Source organism: Phocoena sinus, chromosome X (genome assembly GCF_008692025.1).
Source record: "Phocoena sinus isolate mPhoSin1 chromosome X, mPhoSin1.pri, whole genome shotgun sequence".
Lineage (NCBI taxonomy): Eukaryota > Metazoa > Chordata > Mammalia > Artiodactyla > Phocoenidae > Phocoena > Phocoena sinus.
Genome location: NC_045784.1, coordinates 31403813 through 31420999, shown reverse-complemented (window position 1 = coordinate 31420999; position 17187 = coordinate 31403813). Strand labels below are relative to the sequence as shown.

General features: G+C 35.3%; 1 protein-coding gene across 1 annotated transcript; it reads left to right on the top strand.

Moving 5' to 3' along the window:
* Positions 1-1043: 1043 nt before the first annotated feature.
* LOC116747548 (synaptophysin-like protein 1) lies at positions 1044-1942 on the top strand. The gene has a single exon (XM_032619905.1). The coding sequence runs from the start codon at positions 1087-1089 to the stop codon at positions 1810-1812; it is 726 nt and encodes a 241-aa protein (XP_032475796.1). The 5' UTR covers positions 1044-1086; the 3' UTR covers positions 1813-1942.
* Positions 1943-17187: the final 15245 nt, after the last annotated feature.

Below are 17187 nucleotides of genomic sequence, written 5' to 3'. Positions count from 1 at the left end.
CACAATTTTTTAAAAAAATTTGATGAACTTATTTTTTTTCTTCTGTTGCTTGTTTTTGTTTGTTTGGTGTTATATGTAAGAAATCATTGCCAGATCAAAGGTCATGAAGATTTACCCTTATGTTTTCTTCTAGGAGCTTTATGGTTAGCTCTTATATTTAAGTATTTGATCTATTTTGATTTAACTTTTACATATGATATGAGGTACTGGTCCAACTTCATTCTTTCACATGTGGATATCCACCTGCCCCACCACTATTCACTGAAGAGACTGTTCTTTCTGCATTGAATGGTCTTGCTAAAAATCAATTTATCATAGATATATGGGTTTATTTCTGAACTCTCAGTTCTATTCCACTGATCTGTATGTGTATCCTTAAGTCAGTACCATACTTCTTTGATTATTGTAGCTTTGTAGTAAGTTTGAAGACAGGAAGTGGGGAAGTGTGAGTCTTTCTGTGTTCTTTGTTTTGTTTTTTTTTTCTGTTTGTAGTCTCTAAAATTTCATTTGAATTTTAGGATCAGCTTTTCTATTTTAAAAAAAGGCAGTTGGGATTTTGACAGAGATTACATTGAATCGGTTGAATTTTGAACAGATTACATTGAATTTGTTGTCATTTTGGTAACCAACAATGGATAAGGAGGACCTGTATGGGGAGAGAAGAGCATAAGAAAAGACACACAAGAAAGACTTACAGTCAGTTTGGTTCTGGCATCGGGCAAATACATGATAACATGGAAGCTAAGCTGCAAAAAAGACTGTGTACCATATAAGGCCTTTATGTACAGAAATAAAGAACTGGGACTCAATTTTGGAAGTAAGTAGGCAACTATTCATAGCTTTTGATCAGAGGAATGAAACAATCAGAGCTGTAATTTCAGCACATTAACTCAGCAGTACTGTAAAGAAATGAAAGGCTAGGCTCATCATTAACACTTGGAGAGCACGAGAGTGATAGATAAGGGAGAAATTATAAAGTTCTGAACCAAGGTTCTAATGAAGGGAACGGCAAAGAAGGGATCATTTGAGGGTCCCCTCCTCCTCCGCCCCGCCCTCCTGATTCTCTTTCCCTCCTTCCCTCAGAGGATGTCCTCCTTCCAGCTCAACCTCAACCCGCTCAAGGAGCCGCTCGGCTTCATCAAGGTCCTCGAGTGGATTGCTTCTATCTTTGCTTTTGCCACCTGTGGAGGTTTTAAGGGCAAAACAGAAATTCAAGTGGCTTGTCAAACTAGTAAACCTGACAATAAAACGATTACAGCTACTTTTGGTTATCCATTCAGGTTGAATGAAGCATCATTTCAGACACCTCAAGGTGTAAATGTGTGTGATGTAGATTGGAAAAGTCATGTCCTTATTGGAGATTACTCTTCTGCTGCACAATTCTATGTTACTTTTGCAGTCTTTGTCTTCCTGTACTGCATTGCTGCTCTTCTGCTCTATGTTGGTTACACGAACCTGTATCGTGATAGTCGAAAACTTCTCATGATTGACTTTGTTGTTACTCTTGTTGCCACTTTTTTGTGGTTGGTGAGCACTTCAGCCTGGGCTAAAGCTCTTACAGATATTAAAACAGCTACCGGTCGCAATATTGTCCAGGAACTTCTGCCTTGTAATCAACAAGGAGTGATATGTCATTTTGGCTCTGTGACTAGTATGGGATCCCTAAATGTATCGGTGATCTTTGGCTTTCTGAATATGATACTTTGGGGAGGAAATGCATGGTTTGTGTACAAGGAGACCAGCTTACACAGTCCCTCAAATACTTCTACTTCCCATAGCCAAGGAGGTATTCCTCCTCCAACTGGAATATAATTGAAGGGAGAAGTACAGTACACTGTTTGAAATAGATGTCTATACTATGACCTGTTGCCAACATCTTGAGAAGCATTTTTTGTTTCTAATAAAAGTAATGGCTTTTTCAATAAAAAAAAAAAAAAAAAAAGAAGGGATCATTTGAGACACGGAGGTAGAATTTCTAATATTTGGCAGCTGATTAGATGGTGGTAAGGGTTGTGTGTAACAAATTACTCCAAAAACTTAGTGGCATAAAACAAAAATATATATTATCTCTTACAATTCCTGTGGATCAGGAATTTGAGAGTGATTTAGCTGGGGGGAAGGGTTCTGGCTTGGGGTATCTCAGAGGTTATGGGCAGATGTTGGCAAAGGCCAAGGTGACTCATTCATATGGGTAACAAGGTAGTGCTGGCTGTTTGCAGGAGGATTCAGTTGCTCCCCACAAAGGCTTCTGCATAAGCCAGCTTGTATGTCTTCACATTGTGGTGACTGGCATTCCCCAGAGTGAGTAACTGAAGAGTCTAAGGCAGAAGCTGTAACATCTTTTATAATCTAGCTTCAGAAGTCTCACACTGCCACTTTTACAACATCCTATTAGTCACATAGGTTAGCCATAAATCAAAATGAGAGGGGAGTATATACGGGTACAGATACCAGGAGGAAAGAATGGTTGGGGGACATCTTGGTGACTGGCTACCAAAGTGTGCGTTTTGTTTGATACTTTATATCCCAAGATCCTAGTGCATGACCAATGTGAAAAATGAAAGATGGCTTTGAGCTTTTGAGCTTGTAAAATTGAGAGAATTATAGCTCCATGCTTTATAGAAATAGAGATGAAGAACCTTGTTTGAAAGGGAAGATTGTAAGTTTGATTTCTTTTTATACATTTTCCTTGAGGAGAGAGATACATAAAAGAATGTATTTATTTTTTTAATCCCTCAAATCTCAAATGCTAATTGAAAGAGACAAAGTTCAACACATACTCTTCTATATTCAGTTCCTTCCAAGTGCATGAATTCTGTTGTGAATAAGAAGTGGCATGAACCACGGATTCATTTTAGATGGAACTTTTTGCTTTTTGGCAGATGCTATAATATTGAAGGAACTTGAAAATTTTTTTTTAGGAGAGCTTCTTAAGAAGTGCAGTGCTCATGGAGATGTGATGAGGGATTTTCAAAGGGGCAAAATAGAGATGATTTTGCTTTCTGTGCTATATGAAAGTTAACAAATTCGAAGAAAAATCATAATAGACTTTTACTTTTTAGAGATGCATTTTTCTTTGTCATAAACCCAAATCCCTAATCTCTGCTGTCATTTTATGATGATAACAGGTAATATGACTGCATGTATCTACTCTAGTCACACAGAACCAGACATTTAATAACACACAGCCTCAGGGCTGTCTCCTGGCTTGCTTAACCTTGATGGGTGCTATTCTTAAACTCTGGATGTAAGGCTTCATTATTCCTCTAATTACTTATTAGAATTGCAAATACTACCCAGAGACTTTAAAATGTAAATATGAGTGTTTATATGGATGAGAATCTAATAGTTTGCTTGCATGTATGTATATCTCATTCCATTGAAAAGCATCATGGCTTTGTGTTGTTACAGCAAGTATATAATCTGTTCATTGATATAATTTTTGAGAACTGCAAGATAATTTGCTCTAAACATCCCACCATCAACAGTAAAAGAAAACTGCCTTAGAGGCTAACTTGCTACCACTCTCTGCCCTGGACTAAGTGACATAAATGATTTATTAGACTGTAATGCCTATTTGTCTGTAAGGGGTGTTCCTTTAATGCATACTAAAACTAACTGCAGCTTTTATAACCTAACCAAAGAATTGTCTAGTTTCCTCTTATTGCTGTAATTTGAATAGAAAAATATCTCTTGGAACATCCATTTTAGCACAGGACTGATTTCATGTATTCCTTCCGAAGATTATAGCATCAATGTACACTACCTGCCCAATCTGTCACTGGCTACTACGGGGGAAATTTTAGGTGACACTAATGAATCTTGCAAGTGCAGGGGAGCTGAACAGGCATACAGCCAAGTGGCGAAGCATCTTGGAAATAGTTAATGCAGGGGCTATTCTGTCTGAGAGGAAAAGACATAAAAGCTGCTACTAACATTAAACATAGGGCTTTTGTTTTTCTTTTCTGTTGTTTTCTATTTTCCTTTGTTTGCAGTGCTTCCATTGCACTGCATTTAACTAATTTAACAAGTATTATATAATTTTAAGGAGAATAAGGTACACATTTAATAGTACTAATTTGGGGACCATAAATTGAGAAAAAAATGACTGCTATAAGCCTACAGTGTTATTAATGATAAGAAGCAGCCCAAGGTATGTATTTCCCAGGAGAAACTTGAAGATCTTCCAAGAGTAACTGGAAGACTGAGAATGAAGTGGTTTGGATAATATTCAATTCTGATGTACTTCTCAAATACAAGTCAAGTTACTCTGAGGGTTCATCTGAGGCTCTTGTCCACTTTAAAATCTCCCTAAAAATGACAACCAGGTGGATTTGGTCACTGGATTTATGAATAAAATCTGCATGTGAAAGCTTTTAAGTTTAATTAGGTCCCACTTGTTTATTTTTGCTTTTATTTCCTTTGCTTTAGGAGACAGATCCAAAACTATTGCTGTGATTTATGTCAAAGAGTGTTCTGCCTTTGTTTTCCTCTAGGAGTTTTACAGTATCCAGTCTTACATTTAGGTCTTTAATCCATTTAGAGTTTATTTTTTTATATTGTGTTAGAGAATGTTCTAATTCCATATTTTTACATGTAACTATCCAGTTTTTCCAGCACCACTTATTGAAGACACTGTTTTTTCTCCATTGTATATTCTTGCCTCCTTTGTCATAGATTAATTGACCATGAGTATATGCATTTATTTCTGGGCTCTCTATCCTGTTCCACTGATCTATGTATCTGTTTTTGTACAAGTACCATACTGTTTTGATTACTGTAGCTTTCTAGTAAAGTCTGAAGTCAGTGAGCCTGATTCCTCCAGCTCCATTCTTCTTTCCCAATATTGTTTTGGCTATTCGGGGTCTTTTGTGTTCCCATACAAATTTTTAAAATTATTTGTTCTAGTTCTATGAAAAATGCCATGGATATTTTGATAGGGATTGCACTGAATCTGTAGATTGCCTTGGGTAGTATGGTCATCTTAACTCTATTAATTCTTCCAATCCAAGAACATGGTATATCTTTCCATCTGTTTGTGTCACCTTCAGTTTCTTTCATCAGCTCATAATTTTTCAAATACAGGTCTTTTGCCTACTTTGGTAGGTTTATTCCTACATTTTGTTTTTGTTTTTGATGTGATAGTTAATGGGACTGTTTCCTTAATTTCTCTTTCTGATAGTTCATTGCTAGTGTACAGAAATGCAACAGATCTTTGTACATTAATTTTGTATCCTGCAACTTTACCAAATTCATTGATGAGCTCTAGTTTTCTAGTGGCATCTTTAGGATTTTCTATGTATAGTATGATGTCACCTGCAAATAGTGACAGTATTACTTCTTCTTTTCCAATCTGGATTCCTTTTATTTCTTTTTATTCTCTGATTACTGTGCTAGGACTTGCAAAACTATGTTGAATAAACGTGGCAAGACTGGACATACTTGTCATGTTCCTGATCTTAGAGGAAATGCTTTCAGCATTCCAGTATGATGTGAGCTATGGGTTTGCCATATATGCCTTAAAAGCTTTTGCACAGGGGACTTCCCTGGTGGCCAGTGGATAAGACTCCATGCTCCCAATCCAGGGGGCCTGGGTTCAATCCCTGGTCAGGGAACTAGATCCCACATACATGCTGCAACTAAGAGCTTCACAAGCCACAACTAAGGAGCCTGCATGCTGCAACTAAGGAGCTGGCGAGCCACAACTAAGGAGCCCGCCTGCCGCAACTAAGACTAGGAGCAACCAAATAAATAAATAAATATTAAAAAAAAAAAAAGCTTCTGCACAGCAAAGGAAACCATTGACAAAAATGAACACAACCTACTGAATGGGAAAAGATATTTGCAAATTATATGACTGATAAGGGTTTAATATCCAACATACATAAACAGCTTATACAACTCAACTTCAAAAAACAAACAACCCAATTAAAGAATGGGCAGAAGAACTGAATAGAAATTTTTCCAGAGAGGACACGCGGATGGCCCACAGGCACAAGATGCTCAACATTACTAATCATCAAGGAAATGCAAATCAAAACCACAATGAGGTATCACCTCACACCTCTCAGAATGGCTATCAACACAAAGAACACAAATAAGGAATGTTGGCGAGGATATGGAGAAAAGGGAACCCTAGTACACTGTTGGTGAGAATGTAAAGTGGTGCAGCCACTGTGGAAAACAGTGTGGAGGTTTCTCAAAAAACTAAAAATAGAACTACCATATGACCCAGCAATTCCACTCCTCGGTATATATCCAAAAGAAACAAAAACACTAATTCGAAAAGATACATGCACCCCAATATTCATAGATAGCATCACTATTTACAATAGCTAAGATATGGAAGCAACCCAAGTGCCCATCAAAAGATGAATAAAGAAAAAGTGGTATATATATATACAATGGAATACTATTCATCCATAAAAAAGAATGAAATTTTACCGTTTGCAACAAAATGATGGACTTGGAGGGTGTTATGCTAAGTGAAATAAGTTAGAGTGATAAAGACAAATACTGTGTGATATCACTTATATGTGAAATCTAGAAAACACAACAAACTAGTGAATAAAACAAAAAAAGAAGCAGACTTATAGAGAACAAACTAGTAGTTACCAGTGGGGAGAAGGAAGGGGGGAGGGACAATATAGGGGTAGGAGGGAAGAAAGGGTTATTATGGGATTATATGAAATCATGTATGTGAAACTTTTGAAAATTGTAAAGCACTATAAGAGTTAAAGAACCTTTCATTCAATTAAAAAATTTTTTTAAATCTGTAGGTGGTTCAGAGAGGGAAAATGACCCAGCAGGTACTTTCCCTGGACACTTCAGATGATGTTTTGCATGACTCGCTCTGTGGGACTGGAGATGACCTGGAATCCTATCTGCCCTCTTTGTGGGGAGATGGGAAAGGAATTCCAACACTGCTACTGTCGAACCAGAAACTTCACAGAATGATTCTTGGTTTTCCTACTGTGTAAATTACTGTAACCTCAACCTCCAAGTCTGAATCATTTCTGTCAATTTAGTGTCCGAGTTTTGATATAAATATGAAAGAAACTTCAAAATAAAATTGTAAATTTTTACCTCTAGACGCATTTTTCTGGAATACTACTGAGATACTTTGGACTGACTGACACAATTTACACTGGGAGTTGATGAAAGGGAGCTCTGTCCTGTGAATGATAATACCAATTCTTCACTGATGAGAAATGCATGATGCTTTGAGAGATTTTTTCCTCTCCTGTTCTGTTTCACCTTTTTTGGTCCAGTCCTCCTGTGATCAGTGATGCTGACTGTAGAATGGCTGATTGGGGTGAATGGCACAGTCTGTGCCAATGTAGATGAAACAAATTAACTGATTCTTTTGGGGATGGAATGGGTGGCATTTTACTTATTAGTGGATGGAGCAAGGCAATCAGACAGTGCCACAGAAATGAGTGTGTAAAGTCCACTTTATTAATGTCCTAACATGGGAGCAAATCAGATGAAATGGAGGGGGAGAGACTTTCAGAAATAAAGCATTAACATCACCACCATCCATCTCCAAAAGTCTTGTAATCTTGCAAAATTGAAACCCTGTACCCATTAAACAGTAACTTCCCATAACCCCTCCTCCCAGTCCCTGGCAACCACCATTGTACTTTCTATTTTTCTTTTCATCTCCCCTTTTCCCCTCAAGCCCCAGCCTCAGCCTCTGGTAATCACCACTCTACTCTCTGTTGTTATGAGTTCAGCTTTTTTAAAAAAAAGATTCCATGTATAAGTGATATCATACAGTATTTGTCATCTTTCTCTGTCTGGCTTATTTCACTTTGCATAATGTCCCCCAGGTTTATCCATGTTGTCACAAATGGCAGGATTTCCTTCTTTTTTATGGCTGAATAATATTCTGTTGTATACACACAACACATTTTCTTTATCCATTCATCTGTTGATGGACATTTAAGCTGTTCCCATATCTTGGCTATTGTGAATAATGCCACAAGGACCATGGGAATGTAGATATCTCTTCAAGATAGTGATTTTATTTCCTTTGGATATATACTCAGAAGTGGGATTGCTGGATCATATAGTAGTTCTATTTTAGTTTTTTTAGGAACCACCATACTGTTCTCCATGGTGACTGCACCAATTTATATTCCCACCACCAGTGCACAAGGGTTCCCTTTTCTCCATATCCTCACTAACACTTGTTATCTCTTATCCTTTTTAGTGATAATTATCCTAAAGATATAAGTTGATATCTCATTGTGGTTTTGATCTGCATTTCCCTGATGATTAATGAAGCTGAGCACCTTTTAATATACTTGTTGGTCATTTGTATGTTTTTGGAAAAATGTTTATTCAGGTCCTTTGCCCATGTTTTAATTGGGTTATTGGGGTTTTTTTTTTTTTTTGCTGTTGAGTTGTAAGTGTTCCTTATACATTTTAGATATCAACCCCTTGTCAGATACATGATTTGCAAATATTCTCTCCCAATCTGTAGGCTGCCTTTTCATTTTGTTTATTGCATCCTTTGCTGAGCAGAAATTTTTTAGTTATGACACAGTCCCTCTTGTTTATTGTTGTATTTGTTGCCTGTGCTTTTGGTGTCAGATCCCCAAAACCATTCCATGACCAATGTCAAGGAGCTTTCCTCCTATATTTTCTTCTAGGAGTTTTACAATTTCAATTCCATCAGGATTGTGTGTATGCTTGGCTCTACCATATCTGAGCTTCTTTATGACCCTTTAAGGTTAAGTTCATCTAAATTAGAAAGAGTTTTAGGAATCCCTCTGTAGATGTCACCAATTCAACCTTATCAGTAATAAAACTATACTTTGATTAATCTCCTTTTGATTTTTTTGCCTGTCTCTTAACTAGTTTCTAATTTGGGTGCAGGGAACAAGAATGCTATTCATCAGCCACCTAGTATCTCAACATCTTGGGTCTTTGACTAGAAATCTTGACCTGATATTTGGGGAAGAAAAAAAATCAGGCTTCTGGTACAGCCTGGGTGAGAGGCATCAGGTTTCAATGCATGTATGTCATGTGAGGCTTTGACCTTAGTGGGTTGCAGCAGTTTATTTTGCAGTAGGTTTTAAACTGGATCAGGCAGGACAGGCCTCAGTAAGCATAAAAAATGGGGAATTCTGGCTGCCCTTTTCCTGACCCACAGACTTAGCTTTTAACCAAGCAGGGTCTGCTGACACAAGGATTAAATGAACAAAGGAGAAGGACTTTTATTCCTAAAGGCCTATATCAAAACACACTGAGCTTTCAAGTATTTGAGCTTTCCAAGTATTTGTGCATTGGGTAAAATGGGAAAAAAATAAAACTTTTGCTGTTTTCTCAGGCAAATATACATGTTGATTTTTTTGAGATATAATTGACATAACATTGTGTAAATTTAAGGTGCACTACGTGTTAATTAGATACACATACACTGCAATATGATTACCACCATGTTAGCTAACACATCCATCCTGTCACATGATTATCCTTTCTTTTTTGTGGTGAGAACATTTAAGATCTAGTCTCTTAGAAAATTTCACATATATAATAGCGTCTTGTTAAATATAACCACAATGCTGTGCATTAGATCCCAGAACTTATTCATCCTTTAACTGAAAGTGTGTTAGACCAACATCTACCAGTTTCTCCCATACCACCCCACCCCCCAGCCCCTGGTAACTACCATTCTACTTTCTGTTTCTACAAGTTCAGCTTTTTAAGGTTCTACTTATAAGTGATATCATAATCCCACTTCTGGGTATCTATCCAAAGAAAATGAAAACAGGATGTCAAAAAGATATCTATACTCCCATGTTTATTGCAGTATTATTTACAATAGCCAAGATATGGAGATAACCTAAGTGTCTGTCAACTGATGAATGGATAAAGAAGATGTGATACACACACACACACACAAATATATAATACTCAGGCATGAGAAAGAAGGAAATATTGAATTTTTAAACTTGCAATAGCAGAAAGAATCACACTGGAGAGAGGCGAACAGTGTGTGTATTTTGTGTCAGGCATAAATAAGTAATGCTAGTTCAGAGGCCTCAAGTTCAGTTCCTCTTAATATTATTTTGAACTATATTGAGGGCTAAGGGGAAAAAAAAACTGGATAGTCCAATCTTTTGGAGTTAAGTGGCATTTCCATATGCTCAAGTCTAAGACATTACCACATCCTCTCAACTGGAACCGTGATTGATTAATACATTTGGTCCAAGGTTTTAGTGCTTGTAGACCCAGGCTGTCTTTTCACATAGAAAAGGAGGGCAGATTTTGTTAATGAAAAACTAGAAAGAAATAGATATTTAAAATATGGACAACATGCTACTTTTTGTTGTTAAGGTAAAGAAACACCTGAATGAAACTGAAGTACCAAAAGTTTAGAGGACAAAAATATCTGTTCCTCCAGTACTGTCTTAGAGAATCAAATTTATTCAAGAAATCAAGGAAGATCCAGGATAGTTTGACATCTATACTTCAGACTTACTATCTGCATATGAGCAGTAGAAAAATAAAAGAAAAATAAAGGAATAAGGACAGATTAAGCTGATAAAGAAAGATTTACTTTAAGAACTTAGAACCAGGTGAGGCAGATATAAAAGATAAAAGAAAATGCTTTCATTTCTAATTGCCCTTTAAGGCAGTGGGCCTTAATGATAAAATAGAAGGCACGAGTACACAGTTTCACTAAATGAGCAAAAGTTAAAAACAAGATTTGGCCAACACCATAAAATGAACCTCTGGGATATAAGAATAAATTGGAAGTGTTGTTTTAAAACTACTACTTATTATAAAATTATAATTAAAATTTGGTAGTCATTTTTAAGCATAGCAAACTTCAGGGCTGCTCCAGTAATCACTCTATTGCTTAATTTGTGATGCTAACATATTCATGTTCAACTAGCATTTCTAGAGGAATATGTCACACTTTCTTCTTTTTAACCCTCTTTTTATTCTTTATTATGTATAGTACATAATTTTGGAGTTTTTCTTAGGAAAAAAATGGGGTGGCAAGTTTAACATTCTGCTTTTTCTTCATCTTCGTAAGATACGAAGAGTTCTGAAATGGCACTTTTACATGAACGACCCATGGCCTGATTGGAATTAAATAAATAAAACTAAAGATGTTCATAAAGCTTATTTCTTTATGAAAGCAAGTATGCAAAATAACATAATAGTCTCTACTACTACAACTGGAATTGATATTTAAATTTAAATACAATTTATTAGCTCAAATTGCATGTAGTGTCCTCCATAAAGTTTTCTAGCAAATGTTCATACTGGTAATCTATCTGCTTTTTACCTATTTGAAAATTCTTAACTGTTTTTGTGTGTCATTCATATCATTAAATTTACTCTTGCAAAAGTGTATATAAATGTATACATCACTGAATGACAAAATTTCAAAACATCATAAGATTTTTGCTTCAAGTTATACTTATTATGAGAACCTATCATTGAAAGTAATTACTATTTAAATGTTAAAAATAAATCTGTATGATATGTCTTGTGTGTATTACTGATTATTACACTGATGAGAATGAAGTAAGTAGGTAATCACATGATCAAATACAATTCAAGAATGCCAGAGACAACAATGAAGTAGACAGACACGTTTAGCACTTCGGCCTTCCAAATTCCAAGACCAAAGCTGAAACCAAATAGCAGTTTTTAGCCAAATCCTGAGGTCTATGTGAACCCAATTGAGAGGTATCATATTACAACTACAGATACATTGTGCATAGTATAGCAATTGTGGAATAACCACTGGAAGACTGCATTCTTCTATACCATTTATTTTTGCTCAATATTATGCCTCTAAATTTCCTGTGCCCTTCACAGTATTCCACTAAATATGCAACTAGTTATCCATCCTTCAATTAATGAACACTTATGGATATGTTGGCTATTTTTTCTTTTTCTTTTCCTAGAAATGTTGCTTTGAACATTCTTGTCCATGTCCCTTTGTAAACATGTGTGTCTTTGGCGTATACACTTAGAATTGTAATTTTTGGTTTGTAAGGTTTATGCTTCTTCCATTTGTCAGGTCATATAAAACTGTTTTCTAAAAGGACAATAAAATTTACCTGCCTGTAGGGGAGACTTATAAGCATATCCAGTATCTATTTCCCAGTTTCACTTTCAGCTATTGGCTGAGTTCAGACCAATAAATAAAATGCAAGCCGAAGTGGTATGCAATTTCAAAAGAGAAAAAAGCAGTCCTCTCCTTCCCATTCTTATTTTCTTCTGGATGTAATGAAGAAAAGATGGCTGGAGGGGGAGGAATCTTAGATCATTAGGAAATAACTATCCCTTGAGGATGATGGGAACAAAATTTAAAAAAAAATTGAAGTAGCTGGAGTCCCAGATGATAATAGAACTCTATATTAGTGATGGACTTCTAATGTTAATGTGAGAGAGAAATAAACCACTAATTAGGTTAAGTCACTGATAGTTTAGGTTTTCTGACACTCTCAGCAGAACCAAATGGCAACTAACATGCATTCTCAGCAGCACTTTATAAGCATTCCCATTGGTCTTCATTCTTGTCAACACTTATCATATTTCTCCAATTTTGAGTATTTGATGAATCTAAAATAGTCCAGAATTAGGGCTTTAATTTTGATGTCTTTATTATTCATGAAATTAAGTATCCCTTCATATGTAAATAGGATATTTCTATCTATAGCTGTTCTTGACTTTTGACTATTTTTTTCTAATGAATAGTTTTTGTTTTCATTGATTCTTAAGATTTTAAAAATATATAATCTAGACACTAATGTTTTGTTGGTTATATACTTTGCAACTATCCAAACTCAGTTTCTGAATTGTATTTTCATTTCTGGATGATGAACAGAACTTCTTAAGGTAAACTAGTTTTATTTATTAGTCCTTCCACTGTGATTCATACTTTTTATGTCTTATATACTGTGGTGTCCTAAATTACATTTTCAAATTTATCTTCCAAATATTTTAAACTGTTCTTTTTGCATTTCAGTCTTTAGTACACCTGGAATTGACTTTTTGTGTGTATGGTATGAGACAGGGATTGCATTTACTTTTGTCTCATGAATTTCTTATTATCTCAACACCATTTCTTGAACAGACATATTTGTTCCCATGAATACAGAGTAAACTTTGTCATAAATCAACTGACCCATACAGGTCAGTTTTGTGATCTTTATTCTTTAGGTCTATGTATCTGTACCAATATTACATAATTTTAATTAGTAAATATTTAGAGCAAGGCTTGATTTAAGGTAAGATAAGTATCCCAATTTCTTCATAAACATTTTTCCCTTCAAGCTAATCACATTTTAGGAATCTAAAATTGTACATTCACAAGTATAAAATAATATGGAAAAAAATATGTAATTTGGTTAGAGGTTTCCCAGTTTACCTCCATATCACTTATCCCATTTTAAACTCTCAGTAACAGTGTGTGAGAGACATCGTTGACCCACTGGTTTGCCTTTCCTTTGAAAATAACTGAAAGTTTCTTAGTTACAAAACAAAACAAAAATTTTAGTATCAGTTTGGAAGTGTACTAACTGGGCAATTGTATTCTTAGAGAACCAAGAGAAATAAAAACATATAGCAACAACAATACATGTGACAGGACATTCATAACAGTTGTAATCACTTTAGCAGAATTTGGAAACAATCCACGTGTTTATCAATATTGTACCATATTTATTCAAATGCACTACTAAAAAGGTATAAGATTTGAACCTCTGATGTTCACAACAATGTACAGGAGTCTCCAAAACACAATGTTGATGAAAATAAATCAGACACAAAAGAGTATATACTATATGCTTCCTTTCACGTGAATTTCTAGATATGAAAAATAAGTGATGATGACAACAGAGTTTGCCTCTGTCTGGACTGAGAGATTTCTTAAAATACTAAAGGGGGGGAATTTCTGGAATGACAAAAATGTTCATTATCTTAATTGGAATGGTGGTTTAAATGGGTGTATATATTTATCAAAGCTCATCAAACTGTATAGTTTTAAAAGGTTGAATGTTCTGCATGCAAATTACACAACTTAAACAATTAATATTACATAATTTATTTATTTGTAGTAGAATAAAGTAAATTTTGGGAACAGTCTCAGGGCAAGATCATGATTTTGGCTTGTTTGAGGAACAATTCTCTATAGATCTCTCATTTCTGCATGTCTTGTGACTGAGGTACTATACTAACTGTCCTTTCTTCCAGACTAGCTTTTCAATAAGATTTCCAATAAATTTCCTTTTGATGTCATCTAGCCCAACTAAGTTTCTGCTCCAGCTGGCTCATGACTTTCAACAGAAAAATACTTAAGGAGATGGAAAAAACTGTTACTTTGATAATGTCTTTTTTTTTTGTAAATCTAAATCTCAAATAGGGATAATTAACAGGTGTTAATATGCAACTTTTGGAGGGAAAAGTGATGGAGTGTGGTTCTCTAGTTCAAGGTGTGGAGTGCAAGAAGTGAAAGAAAGATGTATCTGTTAATCCATGACTACTTACAATTATTACCAAAGTTATAATAAATGCAAAATCCTTTTGGAAAAATACTTAGGGATAAAAGATTACAGTTAAAAGCATTTAATAATATGCGTATTGTTCTATCTTTAATATGAATCTTTATACACATTCAGTCTCTAATTCCTATTTACATGCCAATTGTATCCATTTTATGTACATATTGTACACCTATTAGACGTATTTAATAATGAAAATGATGACTATGATTTATCTAGTATTTCTATGTACACACATAGATATACTGTTTTTCTTTCTTTCTTTTTTTCATTCAAACAGAAAGTCACAAAAATTATAATCATCCTCATCAGTTCACTCAGTCCCATGTAATTAATTTTTTTTTCATCTTGATCTTTTGTTAGCACTTTTATGAGTTCATCAGTATTCCATCAGAGTTCTGAAAATGCTTATTCATTCAGTTCAGCAGTATAGTCACTTACCAGAAACCTGTGCTTGTCAGTCTTTTCCATGAATTCCTTGAAGATAAAACCCTTTTATAGGAAGATATTTGCAAAAGCATCAGAGTACACATAGATATACTAATGTTTTTCTTTCTTTTTTTTAAATTTATTTTTTAGCTGCATCGGGTTTTAGTTGTGGCACGCGGGATCTTCATTGAGGCATGTGGGATCTTTTTTTTCGCTGCGGTGCATGGGCTCTTCATTGTGGCATGCAGGGTTTTTTTTTTCTCTCTCTCTAGTTGTGATGCTCGGGCTCCAGGGCACATGGGCTCTGTAGTTTGCAGCACACGGGTTCTCTAGTTGAGGCACACGAGCTCAGTAGTTGCGGCACATGGGCTTAGTTGCCCCACAGCATGTGGGATCTTAGTTCCCAGACCAGGGATTGGACCCCCACATCCCCTGCATTGGAAGGAGGATCCTTTACTACTGGACCATCAGGGAAGTCCCCTATACTAATGTTTTATCAACAACAACATCCTGGTAATTCTCCTCTTCATATTTGATGCAAGAGAGCCTTAGAGTTGTTAGAATCTCACAGCTATTAAGTATCAGACTCAAGGTTTTCATTGAGGTCGATTTAATTTCAAAGCCTGCAGTTTTTCCATTACTTCATACTGCTTCTCCAGCAGTAAGCATAGGAGTGTTAAAGATGGACTAATTATTATAAATAAGTTGATATATCTTTTAACTCACTATTGACAACCGCTTCCAAATTTTCTTTTAAATTTTATATTATTTTTCACCATAAGAAACACAAAACTGGTTTCCTGTATGTCAACTCTCTATCCATGCCTATCTTCAGCTTCTTCTCTTTCAAAGTGAAAATTGCATTGCTAAACAATGGCCTCCCTGGCTCAGAATCTCATCTAGTACCAATTTTGTTCAGAGACAGATGTACATTGATAAGAATTTCATCTCTGAGAGTGTCTACCAAGTCCACAGATGCTTCTTTACACAACTGGCTGCCTCATAGTTGGTGAAAATAGGGTACTGAATAACAATAGCCAAAGCCCTGTTACATTTTGTCCTCCAGTAAATTTATAATGATAAATCAATGGAAAGGAAGAACAGTCTGGAACGGATTAATAATAATGGGAAGATTTACCATGACTCAAACTTCAGGACCCTTCACTTGCACAGGTCCCCTCCAGAGCTCTGTCTGGTTATGATAAATTTACAGAATTTTTCTTAAAGAGTCCCCTCATCCCAAATTATATAAGCTTTATGTGCCACAAAATCTAGACACTTTCCTGAGAAATCTGTAAGTAATGGGGATATTTCTAGCTCAAATACAAGATCAATATCAAGGGAAAAAAGAAGATAATGGAAAGAAGAAAAGGAGAGGAGCAATAAAGGGCAAAATGACAAAGTTGATTTTTTTTTAATGGAAAGTTTGGGAATAATAAAGAAATCATTAAGAAGAAGAGACTAAGAAACAAAATACAATGAACATGAAATTAGGGTCTAAAGAAATACTTGTCTCATCTTTCACTTGGGAGCATTCCTTTGGCAATAAAATTTCCACATCAATTCCCCACACAATTGATCTCAAGTATATTTAAATTTCACTTTGTTATAGAGAATATTGTGTAAAATTTTAATTGGGAGTTGTTTACCTTTCTATAATTCTTAGATATATACACAGAAGCTAAAACTCAGTTGCATATCAAGGGCACGTCATAGGTAAATAACAAAATAGAACAGGCCAAAAAATGATAGAAAAATAGCCTTCAACAGAGAGATCCTGAGCCTTCTGATCTCCCCTGACTTGTGAACAAAATCCTGAAGTCCTCTCAACGCTGAAATGCATTATTTGTTTCCCTAATGCATGCATTCAAAGAAATTCTTTCCTTCTTTTTTTCATTTTTACTGAAATTATTCCAATTTCATAAATAAAAGAACAGAATGACTCCTTTTTGCCTGAACATACTCTTGTTCTAATTTGCAGTAATGTTTTCTCTCTCTGTTACTTTTCTATGATCTTTGTTTATTTCATGCACATTTTATCTCTACTGTTGGGGTATCTTTCCCTAGTTTTGCCAACTCCTGAAGGCCTTTGGAAAAACCACAAACAGAAATGCATGAAACCACAATTAATGACAGTTAACTCAATCATAAAGGCCTTTAGTAACTAAACAATGGATATTCCATTTTTCTCAAATGACAATTTGCACAGAACCCAAAACTC

Bases quoted from the DNA above. Each gene is read 5' to 3' on its own strand.
- LOC116747548 (XM_032619905.1), top strand. From the start codon at position 1,087: ATGTCCTCCTTCCAGCTCAACCTCAACCCGCTCAAGGAGCCGCTCGGC.